General features: G+C 39.0%; 1 protein-coding gene across 6 annotated transcripts in view; it reads right to left on the bottom strand.

Annotated features, from left to right (window-relative positions):
- Nucleotides 1-878: 878 nt before the first annotated feature.
- The window catches only part of RTEL1 (regulator of telomere elongation helicase 1), a 44,223-nt gene continuing 18,781 nt past the window's right edge, over nt 879-26,320 (bottom strand). For 3 of the 6 annotated variants that reach the window (XM_048074579.2, XM_048074581.2, XM_048074582.2), the window contains 17 exons: nt 26,101-26,186; nt 25,334-25,411; nt 23,912-23,989; nt 21,961-22,104; nt 21,127-21,242; nt 20,333-20,456; nt 19,063-19,216; nt 17,919-18,082; nt 14,975-15,070; nt 13,112-13,322; nt 10,653-10,790; nt 10,056-10,175; nt 7,899-8,141; nt 6,775-6,951; nt 6,209-6,397; nt 5,569-5,672; nt 879-1,825 (listed from right to left, as the gene is read on the bottom strand). In XM_048074579.2, coding sequence (XP_047930536.2) covers nt 1,754-1,825; nt 5,569-5,672; nt 6,209-6,397; nt 6,775-6,951; nt 7,899-8,141; nt 10,056-10,175; nt 10,653-10,790; nt 13,112-13,322; nt 14,975-15,070; nt 17,919-18,082; nt 19,063-19,216; nt 20,333-20,456; nt 21,127-21,242; nt 21,961-22,104; nt 23,912-23,989; nt 25,334-25,411; nt 26,101-26,186 — 2,294 coding nt within the window. In that variant the 3' untranslated portion in view covers nt 879-1,753. Of the gene's footprint in view, nt 1,851-5,568; nt 5,673-6,208; nt 6,398-6,774; nt 6,952-7,898; nt 8,142-10,055; nt 10,176-10,652; nt 10,791-13,111; nt 13,323-14,974; nt 15,071-17,918; nt 18,083-19,062; nt 19,217-20,332; nt 20,457-21,126; nt 21,243-21,960; nt 22,105-23,911; nt 23,990-25,333; nt 25,412-26,100; nt 26,187-26,320 lie in introns of those variants that run through there. The other 3 variants (XM_066978416.1, XM_048074580.2, XM_066978417.1) reach the window with 3 other exon arrangements.

Here is a 26,320-nt window from a genome sequence, read left to right as displayed (position 1 = left end):
CCACTGTTTGCCCAGGCCTAGAGCACATACTGAGACGGGAATCCAAAAAGAAGTTGCCGAGACCTGCTCAGAAGCAGCTGACAGGGTTGCACTGCGTGGAAAAAATCAGATGGCCCCAAAGCTGCTGGGAGCAAAACATTAGCATTGGCCCAGTCTGCTTTTCCTGAGAGCCTTTAACAAAAAACAACACACACACACACACACACACAAAAAACAACAAAAAAACCACCCACACACTTCTGTAATACAATAGTTATTGCTACACTTGTTAAAAACTCTGAGTCTTTTTTAAAGGACAAGAGTTTAACATTAATTATGCCTTCCACCGTATCTCCAAATCTTTTTCTGTTCATTTTTACCACATTATATATGAACACATAGAAATCCTGCAGGTTAATATTTGCTATAATTTTTCCCACTTATATTTGGAGTATCTAGGGCTTTCTCTGCATTATTTGTTCTTGTTTTCAGAGTTTAAAACAGTATAAATAGTGCACTGAAATAATAAACTAAATAAAAGTATTTTGATCATCAAGAGAATGTGATTGTTAAAATTCTTTTATTTTATTTTTAAATAGAGGTAAGTTTAGAAATTTCTCCATGAGGATCAACAGCTCCACAACTGTAGGATTTGAAGTGTCACTGGTTTTGAATTCTATAACTGCAGGAAATAAGAATCTTTGAAATTTTTGTTAAAATATGGCTCACCTTTCAGTTTTAAGATATCAAATATTTATACTAGGTTTCCAAAATTCCACTGGTATGAAATCTGCCTACAGGCTTAGAAAAACTTACTTACAGGGGCCCTGGGACTCTGCTGCCATTGTTCTTCTATGTGGTTAAACAAATTAAAAAAAAAAACAAACAAAACCAACCAAGACATAAAAATGGTTTTATTTATAGTTTAATTAAAAAAAAGCATCAGTATCTTCTTTAAAAGTTAACTACTTATTCCCACTACTCACAGAGAGTGGATGTATCAAGGATTTTTTTTCTCATCCAACTTACTTTGAAGATTAAAGTCAATTAGCTCATTTTTCTTCTTGGAAGGTAAAGATCAAATAACACAGGCACAACATGAGTACCAGTACTAAGCGTAAAACAAAACCTCCATAGAAGGAAGTTCCAAGAATTCCAGCACTATGGAAGGAAGTTGGTCTTTGGGATGCACAGCAGGCACAGGGGAGCATCTCTGTTCACTATCTAACCACTGGAATTTGTTTTAAAACAAAATCTTCCTTTCTGTATTTTCTGCTGTTGGGAGACAGCAGCTGCCGATGAACACCAACAGAATGTGAATCACTTCTTCTAGGAACACCACTGTGGTAAGTCTTGGTAGTCTGGCCTCTGGCCTGGTAATGGAGCCAGCTCAATTCCACTGTAGTACTCTTGTAGGCTTTTTCCAGGAACTGGTATTACCTGAAGGGGCCAACTGATGACAGCCTCCTCCAGGATATAAAATTTGATCTAAGAGAAGACAATAGAATTTACAGGCTAAAATAAGATATTCACCGTTTTCATTCTAGCACAGGACGATACTGCTTTGTCTTCTGCCAGTGGTAAGAGAGACGGAGACCTTCCAGACTTGATCAGATTGTAGGAAAATATTACTCGTTTTGGTGCACAGCCTGTAATCCAGACTCTAGGATCAAACATATTTAAAAGAACCTTCATCCAGCTTGCTTTCAGCTTGAGACTCAGAGTCCAGTCATTTATTTCTGCTGAGAAGTACTTGCCCTTTCTGCTGGTGAGATTATAACCAGAAGAAAGCTTGGGTTAATCGCTTCTTCTTCACATCACTGAAGCATTGCGGGCACCTCTTCATCTATAAAAGTAAATGAACAAAACGCCTAGATTATATATTAACTTTCTCTGTCAAGTTTGCAATTGCCCAATATGAAATACAAGCCATGCTAGTCATCTGATAGTCCTTAAGATACTGTATCTACTATTTTTAAATGCAGTATTACCACTCAGCCACTTATTTAATTGCTAGTAATAAATGGAGGAAAACAAAAAAGCTGCTCAGTGAAGTAGCAACAAATTTTAAAGCAGTTGTCTCAGATTAATTATAGCTGCAATATACCTGGAAAACTGAGATACAGGAATAAGGAAATAGAGAACCTGCAAGAGCTGTTGTGAAGTACTTGTTGCCAGTAAATCCTGTAAGATCGTGCACAAGTTCCTTGAACTCCTGCTTCCTCTGGCACAGATGAAAAGGAAGTGGGCATACTAGGACATCAGTGATACATGGGGTCAAGATTTTTGCAGGCAAACGAAATACATTTATTTCTTCATCCCACCACACACCTTTCTCGTTGAACAGCAGAAGACTGGGTATGTGGCCAACCATTTCTTCACCCAGGTTTCAGTTTCCTTCTACACTAATCTTAAAATTAAAAGTGCCTGGCCTTTAGCCATTTGGCCCATGTTTAAACACGTCGTTTATTTATCGAAACACAGCAATAGGCCTCTGCACAGAAATCTAAAACCAAACGAAGCGTGTACTAGCGCACTTCATGCGATGCTTTCCCTAACACGCTGAAAATGACCTACCTCGCACCAGCACTAATCTCTTAATGCCCCTCCAGCTGTCGTGACTTCTGTCTGCTCATCCAAAAGTTTCGGATATATTCCAAAACTTATTCACTGCACTAAACTGTTTCAGTAACATAAATTGGAAAACAAATTTGCAAAACCCAAGTCATTGCATTTTGAATGACAGCCTGTTAGTCACTTCCTCGCTCAGGCACTGAAGTGAATTTGACCTGAAGAAATATAGTGAGTAACTTGTATAAGATGAGTTTGTAAATCCAGCCCAGTCAGTGTTGACAAACCTCTGATACCATCGGATGAGAGTTCAGACTACAAACACAACCTGTCACAGAACCCAGCCATTGCCATGAATGAAGTCAATTGTCTGTACAATGAACCAGCGTGTGGAAAGAAATGAGGAGGGAAGTATTATGAGAAGGTTCCTCTGTGTTCGGTTTCAGGGGAACATGGACCAGTCTTCCTGTTTGCAACCCTGTGTTCTCCACTGAGCCATCTTTCTCTTTCTTCTACACAACTAGCAGAGAATACACTTTTGCCTGATCACAGTAGAAATATCTGCCTGCGTTGGTCTTAAGGTAATACCCAAGGATATTTGGCTTTTCAGTAACCAAACTACACTTGCGTCATATGAGAAACAAGCTAACATTACTTATACTGGTATATACCACTAAATTATCACTAGAATATTTCATGAGTAACATGAGAAAAAGTGACAAGACCATATAGTTTCACGATTTATACAACAAAGACAACAGATTGTCACTCATGCTGAGCCTTGAGGGGTGCTTGAACTGTAGAACAAAAGGCCTCAGCTGGTGAGAAGATGCTTCTTACATCCCCCCCCCCCGTAACAGTTTGTTGTTCAGAGCAAGAAAAACATTATCAGAAATGCAGATTTTGATTTATGTTGTCTACAGAGGAGGCAGGTGGATCCAACTACTGGTGTATTTAGAGAGACAAAAATTCCCAACGTGCACTTACGAAGGATGGGATATCCACGACGAGTTTTCTTGAGAACTGGAAGAACACTGTGTTTGTCCCTTTTAAACAAGCGGAGCATTAAATTGAACTGACAAGAAGAGGTTCAAAACGACAGTGAAGAAAGGAGATGGTTCTTCACATAACACTTCACTAAGCTGTGGAAGTGTCTGCCATAGGATATGGATGACAGATGTTCATTTGTCTTAAAAAGGAATTGGACACAGTGATAGAAATCCATCAGAAGCTTTTTAATATACAGAAGCTACCTTTGGTTCAGGGAGCTCTTGTGCTGCAAATAGTTTCAGGGCTGAGAGATTACTTGCAAGAATCATCAGCCATGCCATGGTTCTTATATCCTCTCCTAGCCATCCTTTTTTGGCTGCTATCACAGGCAGGATGCCGGGTTGGATGTACCTTTATTCTGACTCAGTATGTCTGCTATTACGCTCTTATGATTTGCTCTAAACTGTCTCTCTTCCTTCTCATCTTCACAAACTCTAAGACTCTATCACTCCAAAGGGCTGTGGTATGCTACCACAAAGCAAAACTCTGATTCATCTTGATAAGGAAAACACAGACGTATTCTTGCCCTGCCACCATCTACTACAAACGTGGGAAGAAGTTTCACTGTAAATAGCAAGACTGTTCAGGTAAATTGCAAATGTGGTAGTCGTAATGAATGACCCATGGGGAATGACTCATTTCCCCTAACAGTTTTGTACTGAATACCTGAAATACAGTTTAATCTAGCAGGTCAGACCGTTTTAATCCCCAGCCTAAGAGGTAATCACAAAAGGGGCGATTAAAAAAACTGAGGCTGAGCAAGTCCTGTGATTTATCTATGAGCTATGAAAATGCGCATCACTTTGGGGATTAAGGAGAAAGCCAGACCTCAGAATTACCAACTTTCTCAAGATGAAAATCATAGTACAGCAGTACAATTGCTTAATATAAAATAGCTCTAGTTCTGTGATTTCTTAAGCTGACAAAATCACAGCTACATCTTACTGGCAGAAGGAGTGAGTTCTTCCAGAGGCGTTTACAAGATAGATTTTTATGGGCTGAGACAGCACAGCAACCTCCCTTCTTATTTCTAAGAATGGGATTATAAACGCTTGCCTAACCTACAAACTCCCCAGGGGTCTCATTCTGCTCCTCCGCCAGCTTGAGTCTTGAGCAGCAGAGATTATAAACACACGCTAGTAAAATCCTTGGCATGACTCTTTCTACAGTTGAAATCTTTTCTGAAGGACAGTATGTTGTTCATGAAGCAGCAGATGCTGATAGTCTTTCTCAGAAAACTGCCATTAGAACATCAATGTACAGTTAGCAAAACCTAGAGAAAGAAAGAAGGGCCAATACTAGAAGTAGTGCTAGCTGTAGAAGTGCCATTAATTGTGAGAAGGGCAGACATAATTTAGGAATTAAAGTAAGCTCATTTCAAAGATTAAGTGCCCTAAGGATGCAGAACTGACACAGCAAACAAAGACCCCTTCTATTCAAATCAAGAAAGAATATGTGAATGCTTCTGAGATCCAAGACAGCGTGGCAGCCCTATTATATGTTGGCAGAAAAGGAACAATTAAACTAAAGGATAACACAGGAGATATTTAAGCATGAATTTGCATCATCTCACAGTAGCGTCTTACAGGAGGTTTTTAGATTGCAAAAAAATATGAAACTAAGCAATAAAATAAAATAATGGTTCAAATGTCAAAAAAAAAAAGTTGACTCCACAGCCTGTTGCCTGCATAACTCTGGAGGGGAAAACATTTGAAGGGAGCTCAGAAGGAGCTGCATCTGTGTCAAAACCACAGCGTAAGGATGAGGTTTGCCTCCACTCACACTGCAGAACATGGAAAAGGAAGATGACAGAGGAAATGCTCAAGTGGTAAAACTTCCATCAGGATTTGGGTGTCCTCTCTGTAAACAGAGGAATTCCGTTTCCACAGCTGTCCATACAGTTCTCTTGAAAAGCGCAAGATTCCCTAGCAGCTTCGGGAAAAAAGTGAAACTAATAAACAAGATAACCTTTAAGAACTGCTCCCAGCATGTTTTGCAGCGAGTGAAGGCACAGAATGGACATTTAAAAGGCACATCATCCTCAGATTTGCAGGCAGAGCACTGGTATCTTCCTAGAGCACAGAGAGACAGAGAGAGAAAGAGAGAGAGAAAAAGAGAGGGGAGAAATGACTAAATTTCAGTAAGCACCTGTGAAATTCTCATGCATGTGTGCTTCCAGTGCGGTCCAGAAGCCAATGACCATGAGTTTTATGAAGAGGTTCCTGAATGTTAATAACGCAATACATGGCCCTATTGCATTATTTCTTTCATATGACCTCATTCTATCTCTCAGTGCCTCAGAACCCCGTTTAGAAACTGAGGTTACATCCTTGCTTTACAAGGAAGTTGTTGAGAAAAATCTCTAAGTTCTCGAGAAACTATTACATCACTGTGATAAAGACAGCAAAGTACTTTGATATAGCAGATGCAAGTAGCAGAAAGTACAAATTCTTCTCAGTAAACCATACAAAACATTATTGCACCTGTGCAAATACAGGCATGAAACAATCCTCATTTAACAGAACATCAACATAATTCTCAGTCCTATAACTTACCCTAATTCCTGAGAATTAGGGAGCTGCGTCTAGGAAATCTCATCTATACTTACCACACTCTGGTTCCATCTCTAGGGGAAAGAGAGGTACAACTCCAGAGCATGTGGGTGCTCTCATGTTACTGGTTTCTTCTGAATCTTCTTCAGTCTTTGGCAATTCAAGTTTATTTTCCTGGTTAAAGCAGAAGGAGGAAATCTCTCTCTGAGTTTTCTCTGGCACCTCACTCTTAGGAACAGCTGCATCTGATCATAAAACAACGGCATACAATACAGTGTAACGCAGAACACAACATACAGACTCTACAAAAACACAATTAGCAGTAAGTTCAGTAAGTTCTCATTGTAGAAGAACAACTTTTTTTTTTCTTGGCTAAACTGATATGCAACAGAAGTTTCTGGTATTACACAACATTACTGAAAAAGACTCTTTACACTGAAATAGTTCTGTGGTAAATTATTCCTAGACACAGTAGATCTTGATTTGGACATGGCCAATTGCTTTGATCTTCCTTTAGATACCTACTGTGAGAAGGCCCGAGCCCATGACTAAGGTTGCTGGACGCTACCCATCATAGTAAGTAAATAAGAATCTAAACTTCAGAGAAATGTTCATGCCCTACCTTGTACATGGCTGTTTTCTGCCTTCGTGCACCAGCTCTCCAAACTCAGAGGGCTCCTTTCACCTTGCACTGTGTGTTGCAATTGCTTCTCTTTCCCACCACAGACCGTTCCAGTCAAATCTTTACACATCTGATTGAACTGCTCTTTGTGATGGGGGCGCACAAACATGTAAAACCCTGTCCAAAAGAAAATACAGTTAACATAAATGCCTGACCGTGGAAGACTTGTTGTTTTGGAGGCAATTCTTTGGAAGCTGAACAATATCATCCATATTCCTCAGAGTATCTTCAGGTTTGTGAAAAACTTCATCTTTTTGATTTTTATTTTTTTTTTAAATAATTTCAGGGTTTTCCTTGCCAGTAGACAGATGAGTATTTGGTATCAAATACAATCTCAACTGACCCAGAAATTTTTCCATTCTCTACAGCTAACCATAAACATCTGATCCAGTCCTTCAGCTGACAACTGATCTAGCAAAAATCAAGCATATGCACGATATCTGAAAAACCTTTCTCAGAAAGGAAATTTCTCATTACTGTTTGGTTGACAAGGATTCAAAACCCACATATAAAAATTCTAAAAAAATCCCAGATATAATTTACTGCCAAGCACACAATTCCACCATAAAGCCCTCTCCAGTCAAAACATCTGTTCAGTAAGGACACTGACTCTCTGTTTGTAAGAATGCTCAGGGGGAGATTATGACTCACAGTGCCACACAGTTCATTTCCCTCTTGCTCTTCACTATGTCAGGAGTGATCTGATTAGTTAACACAACAGAAAAACTTGGTTTTCTAAAAATTTTGAGAGATTAAGACAACAATATCCCACTGACCCTGACGAGAGATTTTGTACAAACAAATTAAACTCTATTAGTGTTTCCCAGAATATGCTGTGTGCTCTATTTCCCACAGAGAAGTTCACAGCAGAGACAGGGAAGAAGGTGAAACTGAGGTGTTACATAGCACAGCAAGAGAGGCCCCCATCAAAGCAATCAAGGCCAGCATACAGTCTATTGTTTGCAAACTAGCTAACGAACAGTGAAAGGTTATTGCTCACATAAGATCACAGCACCTACATGTTATTTTCAACTAAATAATAATGGCTTTAAAATAACCCTTACTTCGTAGGAGATGAAAGTCTTCTGGCCGCTCAGTGGTGAGGGCTGCTATCACTGGTATCATAGCATCGTAGTTATCTGTCTTCTTGTAAGTTAACAGCGCTTCATAGAAATGGCTGAAAGTGCTTTTGTCCAAAGCCTTTTTCACGTCATTGAGATAGGTAGTCCTGAGGACCTGGTGGTGATCTTTCCTAGAGCCTGAAGCTTTCTCAGTGTCTTTACTTGGAGCTTGACCAGCATTATCCCCTGAGAAACAAAGAACACGAGATGAGTAGGGCTTGGGGGAGGAACAGAGGCAAGCAGGTGAGCCTTGATTTCTCTTGTATCAATTTCTCTTTTCATTCCAAGGGGTTTCCTGAATTACTTCAATGTAGTAAAGTCAACACCGCTTGCATAGTCAAATGCCCCCCTCTGACCTGACCTTAGGCAGAGCCAAGACCTGTTCCTGACAACAGCAACTGGGCAAATTAATTCTTGGGAACCCTTTTGGTGTATTTGGGAGTTTCTGGATCTTTGAGATGGAGAAATATGCCAGATAGTCACTTTGGAAGAGAAAAAGGAGACACAGAGGATACTGTGCTTGGAGGTCAGCAACAAACCAGGTTTTGTGCTACACTTCAAAGGAGTAGAAGCATTTTCAACAGATGGCCTGGCACAAGGGCAAGTAAACTTGACAGCAGCTTTAAAGAATAGATTTCTCACCTCCTATTACTAAAAGGAGAAAAGACGTCCTTCCCCCCCCCCCCCCAAACAGGAAAGCATAATGTCAAAATAGAATAATCAATCTAAAATTATAATAAAAGAGATAGCACATAGCAATGTAGGAGTACAAGAGAAGATACGTGCAGCTAAGAACACCCTCCTAAACTCCAAGTGGACTTCTGTTCAAAGTGTCAGTCTTTGGATTCTGATATGTCTTAGTTTTGAAAAAGTTGTGTTTCACATATATACACATGTGTAAAGGCATGTCTTTACAAGGTATGTAAAGACATGTACGTGCCTTACATGTACTTGCCTTACATATAAAGGCATGTACATAGGGATAAAATGTATTATAAGAAACTGATTTAAATTAACCAATCACATCTTCTGGTATTTAGATATTTATTCTTCTCAACAGATAATGAACTTTTAAAAGAACATTTCTGAAAAGGGGAAAAACACGGGTGTGAATTTTATAATCTGTAGCTTCTCACAGGAACATACCCCACTTAGGGAGCAAATCACAGAAATAGGACATACATTTATTACTGTTATTTTCTCAATTACATTTGTGAACACAAATTTCTGGGAAAAATCAATCTCACAGACCTCAGGAAAAAAAAAACACAAAGGCCCTGTTTCATGCAAGTGTTCTTAAAATTCAAAAGCAAAACAAGGAAATAAATCAGAAGAAAAACATGGCTTCATAGATGAAAAGCTTTTAAAGCCTGCCGGGAAACATTGGCTTTTTATTTACTTATTTATTCTAAAAAGAAAGGATTAGACTGATTATTCTTTATTCTCTAAAGACAGACATCTAAGCTGTCCAGCTATCCTACTCATTTCCTCATGAGAAATACAAAAAATTCCCAGCTGTTCTCAGGAAGATCTATAATCAAATCAAAATTGAGCCTTTGACTTCAAAGGTAAATACTGAACAGTACAAGATTAGAGGGATGCATGCAGAGATTATGTGCAATTGTGAGAATATATTTGCTAATCTCCATTTCTGCAGAAAAAAACTGTCCATATGAGGAGTGTACGCATTACTGATAACAAAGCAGGAACTGTTTCTTTCTTCATACCTGGATTCACATTGACCTCATCTAAAATTACATTCCTTAAATGACTATCATTCACAAACTCCGGACAAACAGGAAACCCCCAGCAGTCTCATGCTCAACGCGCCCTTTCCCTCACTCAGGTCAGTCTCTAGTGCAAGCTTCTGGTTTTAGTTGGTTTCTTTCATATTCACCTTAAATTATTAGCTTTTGTGTTTGTTTTGCACAATCCTTGCTGAAAACTCTCAATTACCATCACTTCTACCTACAGACTGAGAGCCACTATACTATGTGAACACAGGAAACATTGGTTCCCAACAGAATTTAAGGTCAATGACAATATAAAACATAAAAATACGACACCAAGGTAATGCATGTTATTTAACATGAAGCATACCTGCACTACTAGTCAGTCCTGTTGTCAAGTGAAATCCTCCCTGGTTCAAGTGCAGTCCAGGGTTCAGCTGTGTGTATGAGTCCTTTGAGGATGTTGTTTTCTGCTGACTCTTTTTTCCTTCTGTTAAATCAAGCGAGTCCGTTAACATGGAATTTAGGGAAGAATGAAAATAGAACAATGTATTTCAAAGAATGTTGCTTTTTGCTGAAAACACTAGGGGATGTTGACGCATTTCTTTGCTAAGAGGAGATGAGCCAACACCCTGCTTTTTTAGCACCTTCATGTTCCAGGATTTCAAAAATTTCACAAAGTTTTGAAACCCACGGACTAGATTCAAGATCTAAACAGATCTGTAAAAAGCCCTTTTGAAATAAGATGGCATTGTTACTAACTATGCAGTAACTAAAGCTCAGGCATCTGCAAATGCTCACAGGAAGGTGGGCAAGAGGATCTTGCAGAGCAGACTTGAGCTCAAATTTTGATTCACCAAAATTGCTTTCCACCCTTGCATATCTACATAGTAGATGCATCTTGCTCTGTAATTGGACAAGGCCCATCAAAGGATACAACTGCACAACACTGAATCAAGCTCCTCACCTATTTTCTTTGCCAGTATCTCTCTCTCTTCCTGCAAGAGGCTGTGTTCAGGTTTGTAGCCACAGCCCGCTCCAGTCAGACTGCAACATGCTTCATGAAACTGTTTTTTATGTTGAGGTCGAACAAACTGGTAAAATTCTTCCATTAGAGAGAGGGAGGGGAAGAAAAAAAAATAAATCCACAACAGGTAACAAATGCTCCAGAAATTGATGACAGTAGGACTTCTGAGTTAGGTACCAAGAAAATAAAGTGTAACTAAATAACTTAAAATCTAAATGCTGTTCTTCAGTGCTTATACAATCAGCACACTTAAAAAGTGCGTAGAGGTCAATTACAGTTCAATCATCTAACAAACTGGTAGGTAATTACTTTTTCCAATGTAAAATGGAAGTAGGTTATTTTTCAATGAAACAGGTAATTGCTGTAAAAGGTTGTGAGCTACCTCATAAGCTGTGGGGTCAAAGCGTCTGCTAGGCAGGTAACAAAGAACAGTTGACATACTGTTCATTTACACGTCACCTTGCTCCACTGTAGAATGCTTACTAGCCAAAAGCTTAAACCTCACTGCAAGTCAAATGAACTTTAGATTTCACGTGCCTAAAACTTTTGAAAGCTTGACTAGTAAGACAGGCAAATTATGAAACAGACTGTGGCCACTATTAGTACTAAGAGCTCGTATTTAGCTTCTCAGTCCTTAACCTTAAAAGTTAGCCTTAAACAATTTACAAGATAAGTAACTAAAGATGAACAAAGTCACAGAAAAACCTGTCCATTTGCTTCTATGCACAGCAAACAATCAATGACACTTTCAGATCTCTCCTCATCGTCCTCTCCTGCTTCCTTGCTAATTACAAGATGAGTAAATAATTTACACTCAAATCTTACTGTGCTGTTATAAGGAAACTTTCTGTAAAGTAGAAGCAGAAGAGCTGGAATCAGATGTTTTATTTTAAAATATTTTTGAAAAACCAAACAAAAAAAGTCCCTACCAACCAAAACAAAACCACAGAAACAAATGCATGAGGGAAAATTCAGGAAAGTTTTGTCAGACTCATTAAGCAAGAGAATGTACAGCAAACTTCCATTATTCCTTTTGACTTTCACAGAGCTGCCTCCATTTCTTTCTGCATTTCCACAGATCGAAATTATTTCTAATGTACTAGCAGAAGAATTCAAATAAGCCAGATAGCTAAATTATCCTGAACATAGCAGAATGACAGATTTCATCACTTATTTTAGGACATAAGCAACACTCAAAGGTGATCCTCAATAAATATGCTAATCTTGTACGGTTGCTAAGACATTGCAGGCCACTAGAAGTAAAGCCTCCTTCAGCTTTTCACTTTCCTATTGCAATATATGCACTATTTTTATGAAGCATCATCTACTGAAAAAGAAACATTAACGGGGTAATTGACTTTCAGTCAATAAAAGCATTGAGTTTCCAGCTTTACTCCATAAAGACTTTCCGTCTCATTTTCTCACAACCTGAACAGCCATGCTCCAGTTCCCTCCTCTATTCAAAAGCTGATCATACTCGCAATTTGATAAAATTGAGAGGGAAAGGAAAATTCACAGAGAAAACATTCTGTTAAACTAGAAGAAATGTTGGTGGAAGTCTAGTTCCTGTCAATGCAGTCATCACGGAAAAGTTCGGGTTGGAAGGGACCTTAAAGATCACCTAATTCCAACCCCCCTACCAAGGACAAGGTCACCTCCCAGATCTGGTTGCTCAAAGCCCCATCCAACCTAGCCTTGAACACTTCCAGAGATGGGGCATCCACATCTGGGCAACTTGTTCCAATACCTCAATGCCCTTGGAGTAAATAATTTCATCCTTATACCTAATCTAAACCTACCCTCTTTTAGTTTAAAGCCATTACTCCTTGTCCTATCACTATAGTCCCTGATAAAGAGCCCCTCCCCAGCTTTCCTGTAAGCCCCCCTTAGGTATTGGAAGGCCAGACATTAAAAGCCAGGAAGATACCAGGTAAACCTGTAAACTATCCGTGCTTGTCCAGATCACTTATACTCGTCATTATTTAATAGAAGATTTCTCTAGATATCCTGACTACTTAATTACTGCTTTAACACTGAACCCTTCTGAATGCGTACAGCCAACTCCTGACAACCTTCAAGACAACACTCTTCATCTTACCTCCTCCTCTTCTAAATCACAGGGATTAAACTATTCTTCTTTTAGGCAAAGTTCAAAATAGCATAAGCTTCCATAGAATATATTTTTTTTATTTCAAGTCTCTCAGTATGCAAACTAAGGTATAATAATTAGATCGAGAACGTATTTTTTGTTTGTTCTGAGAATATAAAGTGATGAATGCTAATGGTTATTGCCCTGATTGATGTGTACTTCAAATGTAAAATGGTTACTCATGAAATGCACAAGTCTATTTGAAAGACAAAGGTCGCGTCATATAAATTTACTAGGTAACTTGTCATACCTCGTAACAAGATATGGTTTTTTTCATCCTCGACAAAAAGGGAACTCATTTGAGCTAACATAGCATTGAAGTCATCTGTCTTCTTGTAGTGCTGAAGAGCCTTAGAGAAGAGATCATAGCTTTGTTGACTTAGGGTCTGCTTCACTGTTGCAATGTACAACATAGCTCTGGCCTTCTTTGGCTCAGTTGGGTCTGCTATCTTATCAGCTTCCTGCAAAGACAGGAAGATTTTTCAATAGACATGATGACAAGAGAAACTACTCTCACACGAATTTAGACAGAAGCAACAGATTTACATTCCACAAGATTCTTTAAACATTTGATACTTTAGGGAGGCACAAGACATCTTAAACATGAAGTAATAACTGTGTGCCTTGGACTACACATAGAACAATGCAATGCTTTCAACTAACATACTACGGTGTCTCATGAAATAATTGTAGTCACCCAAAAAAGCACCTATCCATGTGTCATTTCCTGAAAAAAAAAATATATATAGCTTCAGTGCCACAGAAGAAACATAAATCTAACGGGGCCTGCCTCCTCAAAGAACAGAATTAACCAAAAACCATAAATCTCTCGCTATACAAAGCACGAGATTCAAAGAATGGAAGGTGTTTACTTATTTCTGTTCCTCTAAAAATTTCTTTAAGACACTATAAACACATGCAAGCTAGATTGCTGTCTAGTATTGGGAAACATTTTTGTTCTATAATAACAAGCAGCAGGGACTTGAAAGAGATTCAAAACAAACCCTTCTTTATGAAAGAGACTGCATTATAATATGCTTACGCAGTTTGAACATATACACCCATGACCCTTGACACACATCAGGCCAAAAGAAATGTCACTGGGGCAATCCTCCAAGGCATGAGTGTATTATTTTTCCCAGATGATTACCCTACCTATTTGTAAAACATTAGTCCCTCTAACAATTGTGAACATTCATTCCCTCATGGAAGAAAAGGAATGCTGCTATACACCTACTCCACTGACAAAACTGACTGCTTCAGAGGAATGTTTCCTAGAGAAGGCAGCCAAGACTCATTTCACAATTCTATTCTTAGGAGAAGCCTTATAAAGAGAAACGAGATGTACTGCAACCTTGAGGGCTAGGCTGATTCATCATGACATAGCAACAAACTGCAAACACAATCTTCTGCAAAGGTGTTTCCTTTCTCACACCTTGGATACCATCAGCCTCACGATCTGTGACTACTTTTATGAGTGTTGGATGCCAGGTGACTGATAGCCTCTTTGACAGAGAGAGTGCACCTGGCTAGGACAATACCTTGGACAACTACCAGCATCCACATCACCCACAGGGAATCCTCACGAATTTATCACGACTCTCAGGCAACAAGATGCATAATGAGTTTACTACGGTGTCTCAATCCTCTTTGGAGACAATGCACAATAGTGCACAACTGCAAGCATAATGCACAACAATGACCCACCACAGGTGGTGTTACATTGTTACTTACCCAAACAAAACTGGACAGTTACACTATTTGAAGTTCTACCATCAATCAAAAAGAACAAACTACCCACCACACTGGGTCAATGGGAGGTGACGTTTGCAAGGTAGTCACAGAGCAATTCTTTTCACCTACTAACCCTACCTGAACCTGTGCTTGATTGGACCTGTGACGTCCGGATTTGAGAAAGAGCATGACAGAAACATATTTCAGATGTGTGCTAATGAATATTTACAATTTGGAGAAAAAACGTAATTGTTTTTGCATCAGTGTCAGTCTACATCAGTCATCTGTCTGCCTGGAAATTTGCAGTTCAAATTACAGCATTCTGCAGATCAAAGGGATGGCACAGACACGGATGGCACAGACACGTGAAAATACATACTGGATTGCTGACTAGCTTTATTTTCTTCCTTCCTCCTTTTTGCTCATCTGTTAACCTCTTCTCATACTGTAGGGAGAGTGTTGACAGACGTTGGGCCTGCAAAGATTAAAAGAGAAGAAAGAAAATCCATAAAATTTCTTTTCAAAGTTATTACCCACTTAATTTAGCCATTTCCAGAACTAAAGCTTGTTAACCCAAGTGAAACAAATCAACCTAAATTATTGCAACAGAGCCTGGGGCACTTACCTCTTTCTAGAAAGCAATCAGACACTGGACGCTTCAGAAAGAGGGACCAAAAGAGAGTAAATTAAAAACAAAGTTGGTCTTGAGGGTGCAGATTCCTGATGAAGCAAAGCTGGACTCAGGGCTAGCTGTTTCAGGGTGGGCCTGGCAGTGTACACATAGCTGTGTGTTCCTGATGCCTCACACGCCCCTCCACTTTCCTGCCTGGAAGTACTTCTCTTCTGAAGAAACCCTACGTCAGGGTTCTTGGGATACTAAGAAAAGAAGCCTAAGCAGTCTTGTAGAAAATATCAGGGCAGATGGGATAAGGTAGTATTAGAAACACTTGTGGTTTGACCAATTCTTAGTGCTCCCCATTCCCAGTAACAAATAATTGCACTTGTACTGCAGTGACAAGGAATATTGGTATATACCAAGCTCTAAAAGCTAAGTGAGTGGGCATAAGCAAGAGGAATGGAATTGCTTAATGGCAGTCTCCCCAACACTAGCACAAGCTTGTATCAACCACATTAAAAGCATTCATCTGAGCAACAGATAAAGCTGTGGGATAGCCCCTTACAGCCAGCTGATTTCTACATACCTGTTGAGAAAGCAGGTAATGTCAAGTGATTTATTTCTTTGCTCTTGCCCCACAAAACAATTTCTTAGTGAGTACGTGACTATCAGTGCAGTTACAGAATAGTGTTTGTTGTTCATTTGCGAGAGAAACCAGTGAAACACAACAGTATTCCTATACAACAGTATTCCTGTACTCCACTGCGGCTTCTAAATGTCTATTCAGATCATAAAGCTTTGGAGATAAACTAAATTAAACACACCTAAAACAACGAAAACAAACAAAGCCCCAAGTCAGCCAGCAATCTCAGATTTGACAGTTCGTAGAGCAAGTTGCTGATACTCAGAAATACAGACTTCAGTGCACTCATAATACTGCAAGGATAGTGAATTCCAGACAAATCTGACCAGGGTATGCTCACGTTTAAATATATTTGAAGTGTCATGTAACGGAATGAAGAAGTGGAATGCAAGTTGCAAGTCAACCATGCATGATACATGCAGTAAGTCACAAAAAGCCCCAGAGACATCTTTTTAGTCTCAGACTGCACACAAGCTGCATTGTTAGTAGCATGATGCAGAAGAAATACTGCTTCCACGAAGCATATCTCAGAAGGAAAACTGGTCAAGGGAAATTGTTAAATCATTCTTTGAATGGAGTCAGAGACTATTTCTCGTATTTTGATTTGAGATGACAAAGGCTTGTTTTCTTAGAGGGCGTTTTTCCCCTCCAGGAAATTGTTTCAGAATGACAGCAGCTTGATTTCCATACTTAAGGATACAGGATAACCATTTTTTTCCTTTATCAAGGTAATACAGACCCAACGATGGGCGGTGAATAAAGATATGAAAGAACACCAACCATGTTATCAGTCCAAATCCAGTGGTTAGTAAAATCAGCTCAACACAAGACTTGTAGAATGAAATCTGGCTCCCTCAGAGGCACTGCGTGTCTCAGCACCACACACCCCAGATCTCTGGTGCCAGCGGTCATCAATTTAGGTGCAGCACAGGATGACCCCCCCAGCCTTCTGCAAGTCACAGGTGAGTAGCAATGCAGTATCAGAAAGCAGACACGAGCTGACTCACTGCCAAGCCGTTAGCACCACCAATTTATGTGACTTGAGGAAATCCTGAACTAGACCAAAAGCAGTACAGCAGTGTTAATTTTACATTGTACCTCAGTGACCCTAGATATGTGTCAGGCTTTCCAAAGAATAAGTTCAGGTGTCCATACCTTGTGACGCCTAGGCTGCCCATGGGCGATGGATCTGATTTCTCATCAGCTGCACACAAGTAAATGTTCTCTGTTCCTGTTTGTTTCTCAAAGCTTGTACATTCCCCCTCTGTTTTGAACACATCCCTTAGGGCTTTTTAGATATTCCTTACACCCTACACCTTCCCTTAAGCAAACTGCTTATGTATGCTGTTCTAGACATTTCTGGAGTCTAAAACCAGTCATCAGCCAAACCAAGTGTACAAGGCAGCAATTAACTACCCCTGCTGACAGTAGTCAGGCAATATAGAACTACCACAACAGCTGCAAACAGGGACTTTTGAGAAAGCAAGAACACAGCTCAGTCGGTGATGTATCAGAAACCCCAATCCAAGAGGAAAAAAATTGAACAGTGCAGACGTTTTCTTCATCTTACTTCAGTAATAGATTTCTCATTTTGAAAAGAAACTCCACAAGTCTGCAATACTCATTTTCTGACACAAATAAAAGATCGTCATCTGAAAGTACAAGTACTCGTTCATAAACACACACCCCCTTTTTTTTTTTTCAGTTCAGTATCTGGTCACACACCAAGTACTGACACAGATTTCACCCAGGTGGAACTGCATATTTACCAACCTCTTCTTTGAGGGCTCTTTGCTCTCCAGAGAGCATGGTTAACTTCCAGGAATCTACACGGTCAGCAGTTATGGAGCACAGTACAAGTGTGTACTTGTTGGTCCTTCAGTTGAATGTGGCAAGGAAACTGATTAAGCTTAATTATAAGAACTTACAGCTTCTAGTGCTGATTATATTGAATTTTTCTTAAAAGTGGGTTGAACTGGTACTTACATTAATACCAAATTCATTTTGCTTTAGAGCCCACAATTTTTACTTATAATTATTTTGTTACAGCAGCATGGTCATTACCTCTTCCTCTCCTGGCAAGCCACTTTCCTCCTCTGCAGCTTCACTGCTCTTCTCATGGCACTCCAAGGCATCCAAGAGCCCAAGACGTTGCTTTCTAGGTGAGAACAATTTTTCTTCATATTCCATGCACAGGCTAGATGCTCCATCTCCACTTACTGGCATTACTGCATAACACGGATGACAAATAAACTTTTTCACGTTCTCTCTGACATTTTCTTTGATATAACAATGCCTCAAAATCTTATGTAGCAATTCACAGTTTGGTGTTACAGCTAATCGGTGCAACTGAAAACCCATACTGAAAGAAGGAAAGCAGCTTTTTTCCCCCTTTAACTACAATCACATATTCCAGCTTATATTTTGAGATGGGTCTACCAGTTGTGCGGATGACAGGTAAATTGTTCAGCAAGCTCATCTGACTTGCTCTGCAATTGCACAACAGATGGATTCAACTTAAGGGAAGAAGCATAGGTGCAGTGTTGGATATTGAGGGAGAAAAAAGTGGTGGCCAAGGTGATTCCTTTTCAATGACAATCTGCAGTCATATTTGGCTTGGATGTAATGTGAAATCTCACACTCAATCTCACAGTCATAACTGTTTTGAAACCACAGGTTTAAACACAACTTCATTGTTCTATTCAGAAACAGGGAGCAAAACAGAGTGGAACATTCTGAACGAATATCTGATGTGAGAAAGACTTTATTATTTTTGCATTAGCTTACCACGAATTTTGAAATACTGTTTTCCTTCAAGGCCAACATCCTCTTTCTATTTTCTTAGCCAGATCACTGTGTAAGAGTCATTTAAACAACAGGTTGGAAGGTCATATGAAACTCACTGTTAGTCAGAACAGTTCTCCAGTTTTTATTTTTAAAAGTATCTATGATACTCCAATAAACTCCTTCTCTTCTGCACGATGCCTACTCAGGGCACACCAGCCTCTCTGCTCTGTAGTTGCAATTGGTTCCCCTTTTTCCTAATGCCAAGCTATATCCCTTCTGATCAGATTTATACATTGGTCTTTGAGCCCTCCTTGCTTTGTCTCCCATTCCAGTTTCTAGTCCCTTGCTCCTCCTCTTCTTTTTTCTTCTGTTTGTCTTAAAACAACAACAAAAAAGTGCATTTGTGAGGACCCAAACCTACCTATTCTTTTCCTCTTCAAACTGGGAACATGGTCATCCAAGTTTTTGGCTTTTTCCAGGGAGAGGATCTGCTCTGATGAAGTAGATGGTGCCAGATCATTTTCACTCTGAGCACCAGCAGAGCCAGAAACGCATTGTGGCAGGGGTGGGGGCATCTGCAAGCAGTTTACAAAATGTTACAATAGGCAAAAGCTACTCTTCCACTCCACTTCCTTTGCAACCAAAAATCCCAGCAACAACCTGAAGGCATCCCATTTTTCCCAACAATCTTGCTGTCAAGACTTTTTAAGCATTCTGGTTTTATGTTTTTGATGACAGGATCAAATAACTACAAGGTGATGCACACAGATGAAGTATAGTAAGCAGGCTTAGTGCTAAGTGACTTGTAACAGAAAAGGGGTTGTGCCACTGCTGAAGAACAATTGCTTCTTAACACTACTCCTGTAACACGGCCCCTTCTGGCAACACACATTGGGTTGTAGTTTTTACATACCACGAGACTCCTGTTTATGATTGGAGAAGATCAACTCATCCAAAATCCTTAATCTGTAATTTATTATTTTGAACAACATTTCATTTGCCTAAAGCATCTTCCAGGAAATCATCCAAGTCTGTTGTGAAAATTTAAATGTTTATTTTAGTCTTAGTCTCCATTTGGGGAACAAAGAATTCCCTGTTCCGGCTTCCAGCCCATTTCTGGCTATGCCTTTCTCCAGTGCACTAGAAAGCCTTTTTACAAGGATCACTATTTATGTCAAGGAACTACTACTGAGAAGGAGAGCTTCTTAATGCTAAGAGAGAAATCATAATAGTTAAGATGACCCAATGATGAAGTGTAATAACTGCTGAGTTTGTCTCACTCTTTACACCAGTCAGCTTAGATCTAAATTTAAGGGTTGTCAGACCCTTAATTCTTTCACATATATGCCTTCTCCCAGTAGGTGAGAATTTTTTTTTATGCTAAAATCAGTTTTGGTATTTGTATGCCATTCAGTGAAGGCACTGTTTATTCAGGAGGGACTGGAAAAGGGAGGGTTTTTTTGTGATCTAACTTGATGAGTTGTGCAGCATGACCACATATCCTGTCACAGCTCATTCTTGGAGGAAGATAAGCCATACCTCCTTTCCCGTAAAGCTTCCAATGCAAGATGATGCCCCAAAGAAAGGTTGTTTAGCAGTAACAAGTGACTCCTTCACATATCTCATGTCTTAGAATTCCCAGTTTCCAACAGTAAAAAAAAAATAATGGATTTTTTGGTAAAGATACTTGCAATTTCTTGAGCAACACGGAAGAACATGGAGACACTTCTGACTGCATGCCCAAAGTTGTCATAAACATTCACATAAGGGCGGACCCATGAAGGCAGCTTGCTTCTTACATCGCTGGTTGTGAACCTGTGTAGGATTAGAAAAGGAGAGAATTATTTGCCAGATGGCCTAAATGAATTAAACAAATTCTAGATCATGGTCCAAAAGGACAAGAGAAGAGCAGTTCATATCTTTTGCCCATTAAGTCCTTAACCGTGCAACAGTAGTGCTGAACTGTGACATGCTCAGTATTCCCCGTCAGGCCTCAACATTGAAGGCTATCAATTGAAGAATTGTTGTTTCAGCAATATAATCTTTCCATATTTTCCTCCTCCTCCTCTCCAAAACTGTACTTCTGGTATCTGCCTTCTCAAATGAGAGATGGAGAAAACGTAAAACTTAAGTTGCAATCACATGATTTCCAGTAGCATGGGGTGAAATTCTAACTCTTGCCGTGAGAATTTTGTTTTTTCTTTCAAAAGACTTACAAACATAAATTCAGCAAGTTAGCTTGTTTTGCAGTAATACCATTAAGCTTTCTGCAGCTCCAAGACAGTATATTTTGTGAGCAGAAGATAACAAATAACTGAACTACTTTAAGAAAATAATCATCTTACCCATTAAATAAAATCATTTAATTACTTATGAACTGTAGCCTTCTCCGAAGAGTAACGTCAACACATTTACATACAATATACAAACACAAATTGGGATATAAAGATATTGATGTGTTTATGTTCCAGAGCCAAGATTTCACCTGTGGTCACACAGAAAAATAGCACCATAGTCCTGGCGATGTCTGATGACCCTGCCGATAGCCTGATTAACAGCCCGGGAAGCTTGCTGATTGTACCACTCACGCCCAGATAAATACTGCAATTGGTGGGAAAAAGAATTAACATTATTTACCAGGTGAAACATTCTCCATGATGTACAGTCATTATTTCTTTCTAAATCACTAAAAAAAAATATCAGTAAGATCTTCCCAGCAATCTCTAAAAGCCTAGGAAAGCCAAATACTTTGCCTCAAACATCACACCTGGCTTATGGGACACAGAAGACTCAACTAGTAATATACAACTCAAGGAGCTATTTAGAATATGATGCACTGAGAGCTTTTATACTACAACAGACTGACCATATTATTTAATACTTAAGAGCTATCTTGCAGGATAATATACTAGATTTATAATGCCATTCATTCTTATGCCTGAAGCAATACCAAAAAAATTAACCCACAAACAAACCAGCCAGCACAAGCAATTTTTCTTGCCCATCCTCTTTCTAGGTGAAACAATTCCCTCAGAAAGCTACACGGATGACGTACACGCAAAGACTTCAACTGAAATTTTAATTACACCGTTCTTTGGAGCCTCTGTTTGATTGCAACCGTGTCGGTGGAGACAGAATTTGAAACCCTTATCAGAAAAATGTGAATATGCTTGTGACAGACTCCCAGGGTTGTCTGACTGTTTTGATATTCATGGTTCCACAAGGCTGGGAGTATAAGAAAAGCCAAGTTCCACAGAGGGAGAAAGAAAGACACAACAAACCTACAAGTAGCCAACAGTTAAGAACTGCCCATTATTACCTGTGCACCCACACAGCTTCTTTTCATTTCATCCAGGAACTGCATCTTTAAAACAACTCTGGGCTCCATACAAGGAGGAAATGGAAGCCCAGTAATGATGACTCCTCGCCCATTTATGTCTGCGAAGTCCAAGCCTTCACTGGCCTGAAAAGAGTGTTTTTAATTACCAACGTGATTTGAATTGACATTTCAGAGATGTTCAGCAGTTACAGGCCCTTTCTCTCCATTACATTAAACTCCTAGCCAAGTGCAATGCATTAAGAATAGTTCAACCAGACGTTTTGCTTTTATTACCAGGACTTTAAACTTGGCTTTTTCCTCTAGGAAGCCCTGACAAATTATACCTCAGCCAATACCATTAAGGAATATGTCTTATTCCTGGATAAGCAGAACAGCTATATTCAGAAGATGTCTGAAATGTCACTCAATACATCTATTTAAACATTCCATACCCTGAATTGTTAACAAGATGGAATAAGAACATGGCTAACCTTCTTTGACATTAAAAATGAACAGAATCATTTCAAAGCAGAAATGGAAAGTTACCAGAAATCTGCTCAGAAACCAGCATATTCTAACTTCATATTCACCAGATGTGCTGCTTACATCTGTACAAGAAGTTGTCGTCACTCACGGCCTTGTGCATGCTTATGTCCCATGCTATGCTGGCAAACCAGTGAACAAAATCAGAGAATTGAACAGACAAAAATAATTTTTTGGGAAAAAAAAAGTTTTTTCTTCAGCTGAATCATTTTCCCATCTCATTTACCATGCTGCATAAACAGCTGTAGTAGAGTATAGTATCATGGATGGATGGGGTAGAACGACCAACTCTAGTCTGCTTAAACCAGCACAATCAACAAGAAGAGAAAGCACAGCTCCAGACGGATGACAGTGCATGCTATCAGTTTTACCACATTCCCTAAACTAGTAAAAGAACTAGAGCAACTGTCCTAGAATCTCCTCTTTATAAAAAGGACTGGTTTTCTAGGTTTCTTTCAGGAAAGCGAGAACAGAAAAAGTTAGCTAAAACATACTGTCAACATAGAATCTGAGCAATAACATCAAAGGGAATCTTGAAGCAATGGCTGAGAAGGGAGCTAGTTTTAGGTAGCTTTTGACAACATGGCTCTTTTGGTTTATCTTCTCTGATATTTCCAAGTTTGAAGTCATACTATTAACTCTTTGTCTACAATAAACAAAATAGCCTATCCTTCAATTGTGCACTACTGAAAAGCATGATCTCTCCAAAGACTCCATTCCTCTGAGGGTGACATAGTATTGTTGGAAGGACAACAGAGTCCATTTACTAGAGTCTCAGCCAAAAAGAACAATAGTTTTTCTTAACTGATCCAACAGCTACTTTGACGAAAAGGACTGAAGGTTCAAAAGATGTTGAGTCAAGTTTCTTTTGGTAGACAGCAGGCAGCAGCAAAAAGACTCTGGGAGTAATTTGTGACTTGGCAAATATTTCCACTCGTATCACAGATCAACTTACCAACACTGTTAAATGTAAATGAAAGGTCACCAAATATTCCCTGGGGACCTGAACATACTAAAAATCCCATCTTTAAAATTGAGCAATGCTTTTTAGTTGTCAGCAGTGTTGTTATAACATGATTGACTGCAGTTGTTTCTTCTAATCCTCCTCCTAAACTCCTGTTCTCATCTGATGAGTCAAGTTTTGCTGTGAGCAGCCAACAGGAAGCGTGTCGTGATGCTCATCCCCCTTAAAGAACTCAGAGGTGTATCCCTTTGATAAGAACAGGAAATAAAACATACATATACTTGACAAATTTGGAAAGGCTTCAGGGCATCCCATTTCCCTTCTTTTTTTTTCCCCCACATATAACTACAGTCACATAACGCAAATGTTCTTCTTAAATCCCAAATGATGTCCTGTCCACTACATAATCTGATCTCAGATAAAATAAATTCTCGATTACATTACCTTCCCCCGACATACTGCAAAAAAAGCAGCTCCGTTGGACTTAGGACAGACAATTTTATCATAGTACGCATCCATTACCTAAAAGATAAAGTAGTTTAAGTAAAAATGGTATTAACATTTGCATCTGCATAAATAGAAATCTGTACTAGGTAAACTTGACTTGTCCACCAAGATGTAAAATATGATTAATTTGGCTTAGTACCATTTTGTTTACTTTTACTAATTGCAAATATGAGAAGCCATTTGGTCATCAAAACCTTTATGTTACAGTCAAATCTAGACTACAGATAGGGATGCATAAAAGACTGGTATCGGATACTTCTGATGGGAAGGTAGACTATGGACTGCCCTGTGCTTCTACAAATCCCTGAATAAAATTGGCAGACAACAAATACAATTCAAGGATATTACTTACTCTTAGAGCCAAACAGAGCAGCTATCAATAAACAAGAATAAAGCAGGAAAAGCGTGGAATTTTCAATAATTTAGAAAGTTAGGACAGGATCTCAAATAATATTCAACAGAACATGATTCACTAGCAAGCAGAGACCACAAAAGCAGATAAACATTTTTTCCCTATGAAGAAACTGCATTTTAATAAAGTCAGCCTATAAAATTAATGTTGACCCTGAGGTTAGAGAGGTAAAATCCATAAACTACAGCAATCTAGGTCGAGAATCTCCTTTAACAGTTCACTAACAGGACAAAATACATGAGGTACCCTCAATACTGGTTCAGAGAAAAATCAGAACAAATCCTACCTACCATCTTCTGGTGCTACTCCTATTTTTGCATTATGCTACATTGTTTAGTTGTGTGTCCATCTTTTTAGCAAAGGAAGTTGTCCAGAATGTTTTGTATTCTAGTGTTTCCAAACTAAACCACTTTTATTAAAAATTGTTTCTAAAGGTAAGAATTCAAAGTTAATTTTATGGAGCAAAGAAAATTCTCAGAAATTTGTCCCAACAGTAATAAATATCTGGTCTCTTTCTGTCTTTCTCTGGGGAGAGAGCCCTTGCACAAACATTAGTACCAATCTGGTACTTAAAAGCATCTTTAATCACACAGGTACTGCACAATTCGATAAACATCCAAATCATGACAAGGTGGGAGGAAATGGTCCACAAACCAACGATGCCAGCTACTGAAGTGACAGCTTTCTACTATGTCAATTACTCAATACATGTGCATGTTAGCTGCTGTTACACATCACTGGATTTCAAAGGAAGCCTGTACCCTGCACAATTAGGTGAAAGAGTAAAGGAAAGATGAATAGAAAAATTATAGTCCAAAGAAGCACTTGGAGCATTTTAATTTTATCCTAGGAACATGCAGTTAGCACCTAAGCACATGTTAGAGAAGGTATTTAAATATCATAATAGCTTGTGGAAACGTTACAGGTATGTAATGCAAATTACCAACCTCTGCAAAGCTTCCTTTATGCTTGGGTTCCACAAATATTGGCTTCACTTCCTCTATTCTTTTAGCAAAATCATGCTTCTGTTAAACAGATAATGAACATATTAGAAATGCTCATGTGAAAGGAGACATATACCAGAAACGACCATGGGAAAGGAAATGGTCAGGGGCAGTCATCACAGATGTCTCTCACCATCTGTTCTGCTCTTGCCAAACATATGAGGAGATGGGTGCAGAAACACACAATTCTAATTCCAACTTGCAAGTTCCTAACACTGACTTCTCAGAGACCCACCCTGCGTTATGAATAAAACAATTCACTTTAAAAAAAATTGTTATTATGATACCTTTGTCCCAGCATTCACTTTTAAGGAGAAGGAGCATATAAAGCAGAACTTTTCTGTCAAATCTCACTAGAGACACTCAAGTCATGAACAAAGCTGTTACAAAAATCACAGTTGCAATGGCTACAAATTAAAAATAAAGAAAAAGATTCATCCTGGGATTTTGTTTTTCCTCTCAAAAGCTGAAACACTTGAACAAACTATAATTTGGAGGTTTAGTAAAAAGTAGCGTGGTGAAATTAAATGAACTCTGAGACCAGATCAGACAATGTACTAATGTATTACTCCTCCTTACTCGGACTTTTTACTTTCTGGATTTCATAATTACTTATTAACAAAGAATTTTTAATGAGCATAGTTAGCGTAAATACAAATGGTCTGAAGTGTGCAACTAAGTCACCTATAAACGGACAACAATTAACATACTCTCCAATATTCCAAGCTCTTATCCATGACAGGATATGATGGAAAGAACACCAACAGTCCATGAGGTACAACTCGCACAAGATTACCTGCAACAAGATAGGGAAACGTAGAGTTCAGAGCAGTTTTCTCCTGGAACAGAGAGCATAGGCTGTGCAAGAAAATTAGATCAACAACATGGCTTCTCTCCAAAATCTTTTCTGCTTTCTTGACATTAAATTTG

This window comes from Anser cygnoides, chromosome 16, assembly GCF_040182565.1.
Source record: "Anser cygnoides isolate HZ-2024a breed goose chromosome 16, Taihu_goose_T2T_genome, whole genome shotgun sequence".
NCBI lineage: Eukaryota > Metazoa > Chordata > Aves > Anseriformes > Anatidae > Anser > Anser cygnoides.
This window is presented reverse-complemented; position numbering and strand designations above follow the sequence as displayed.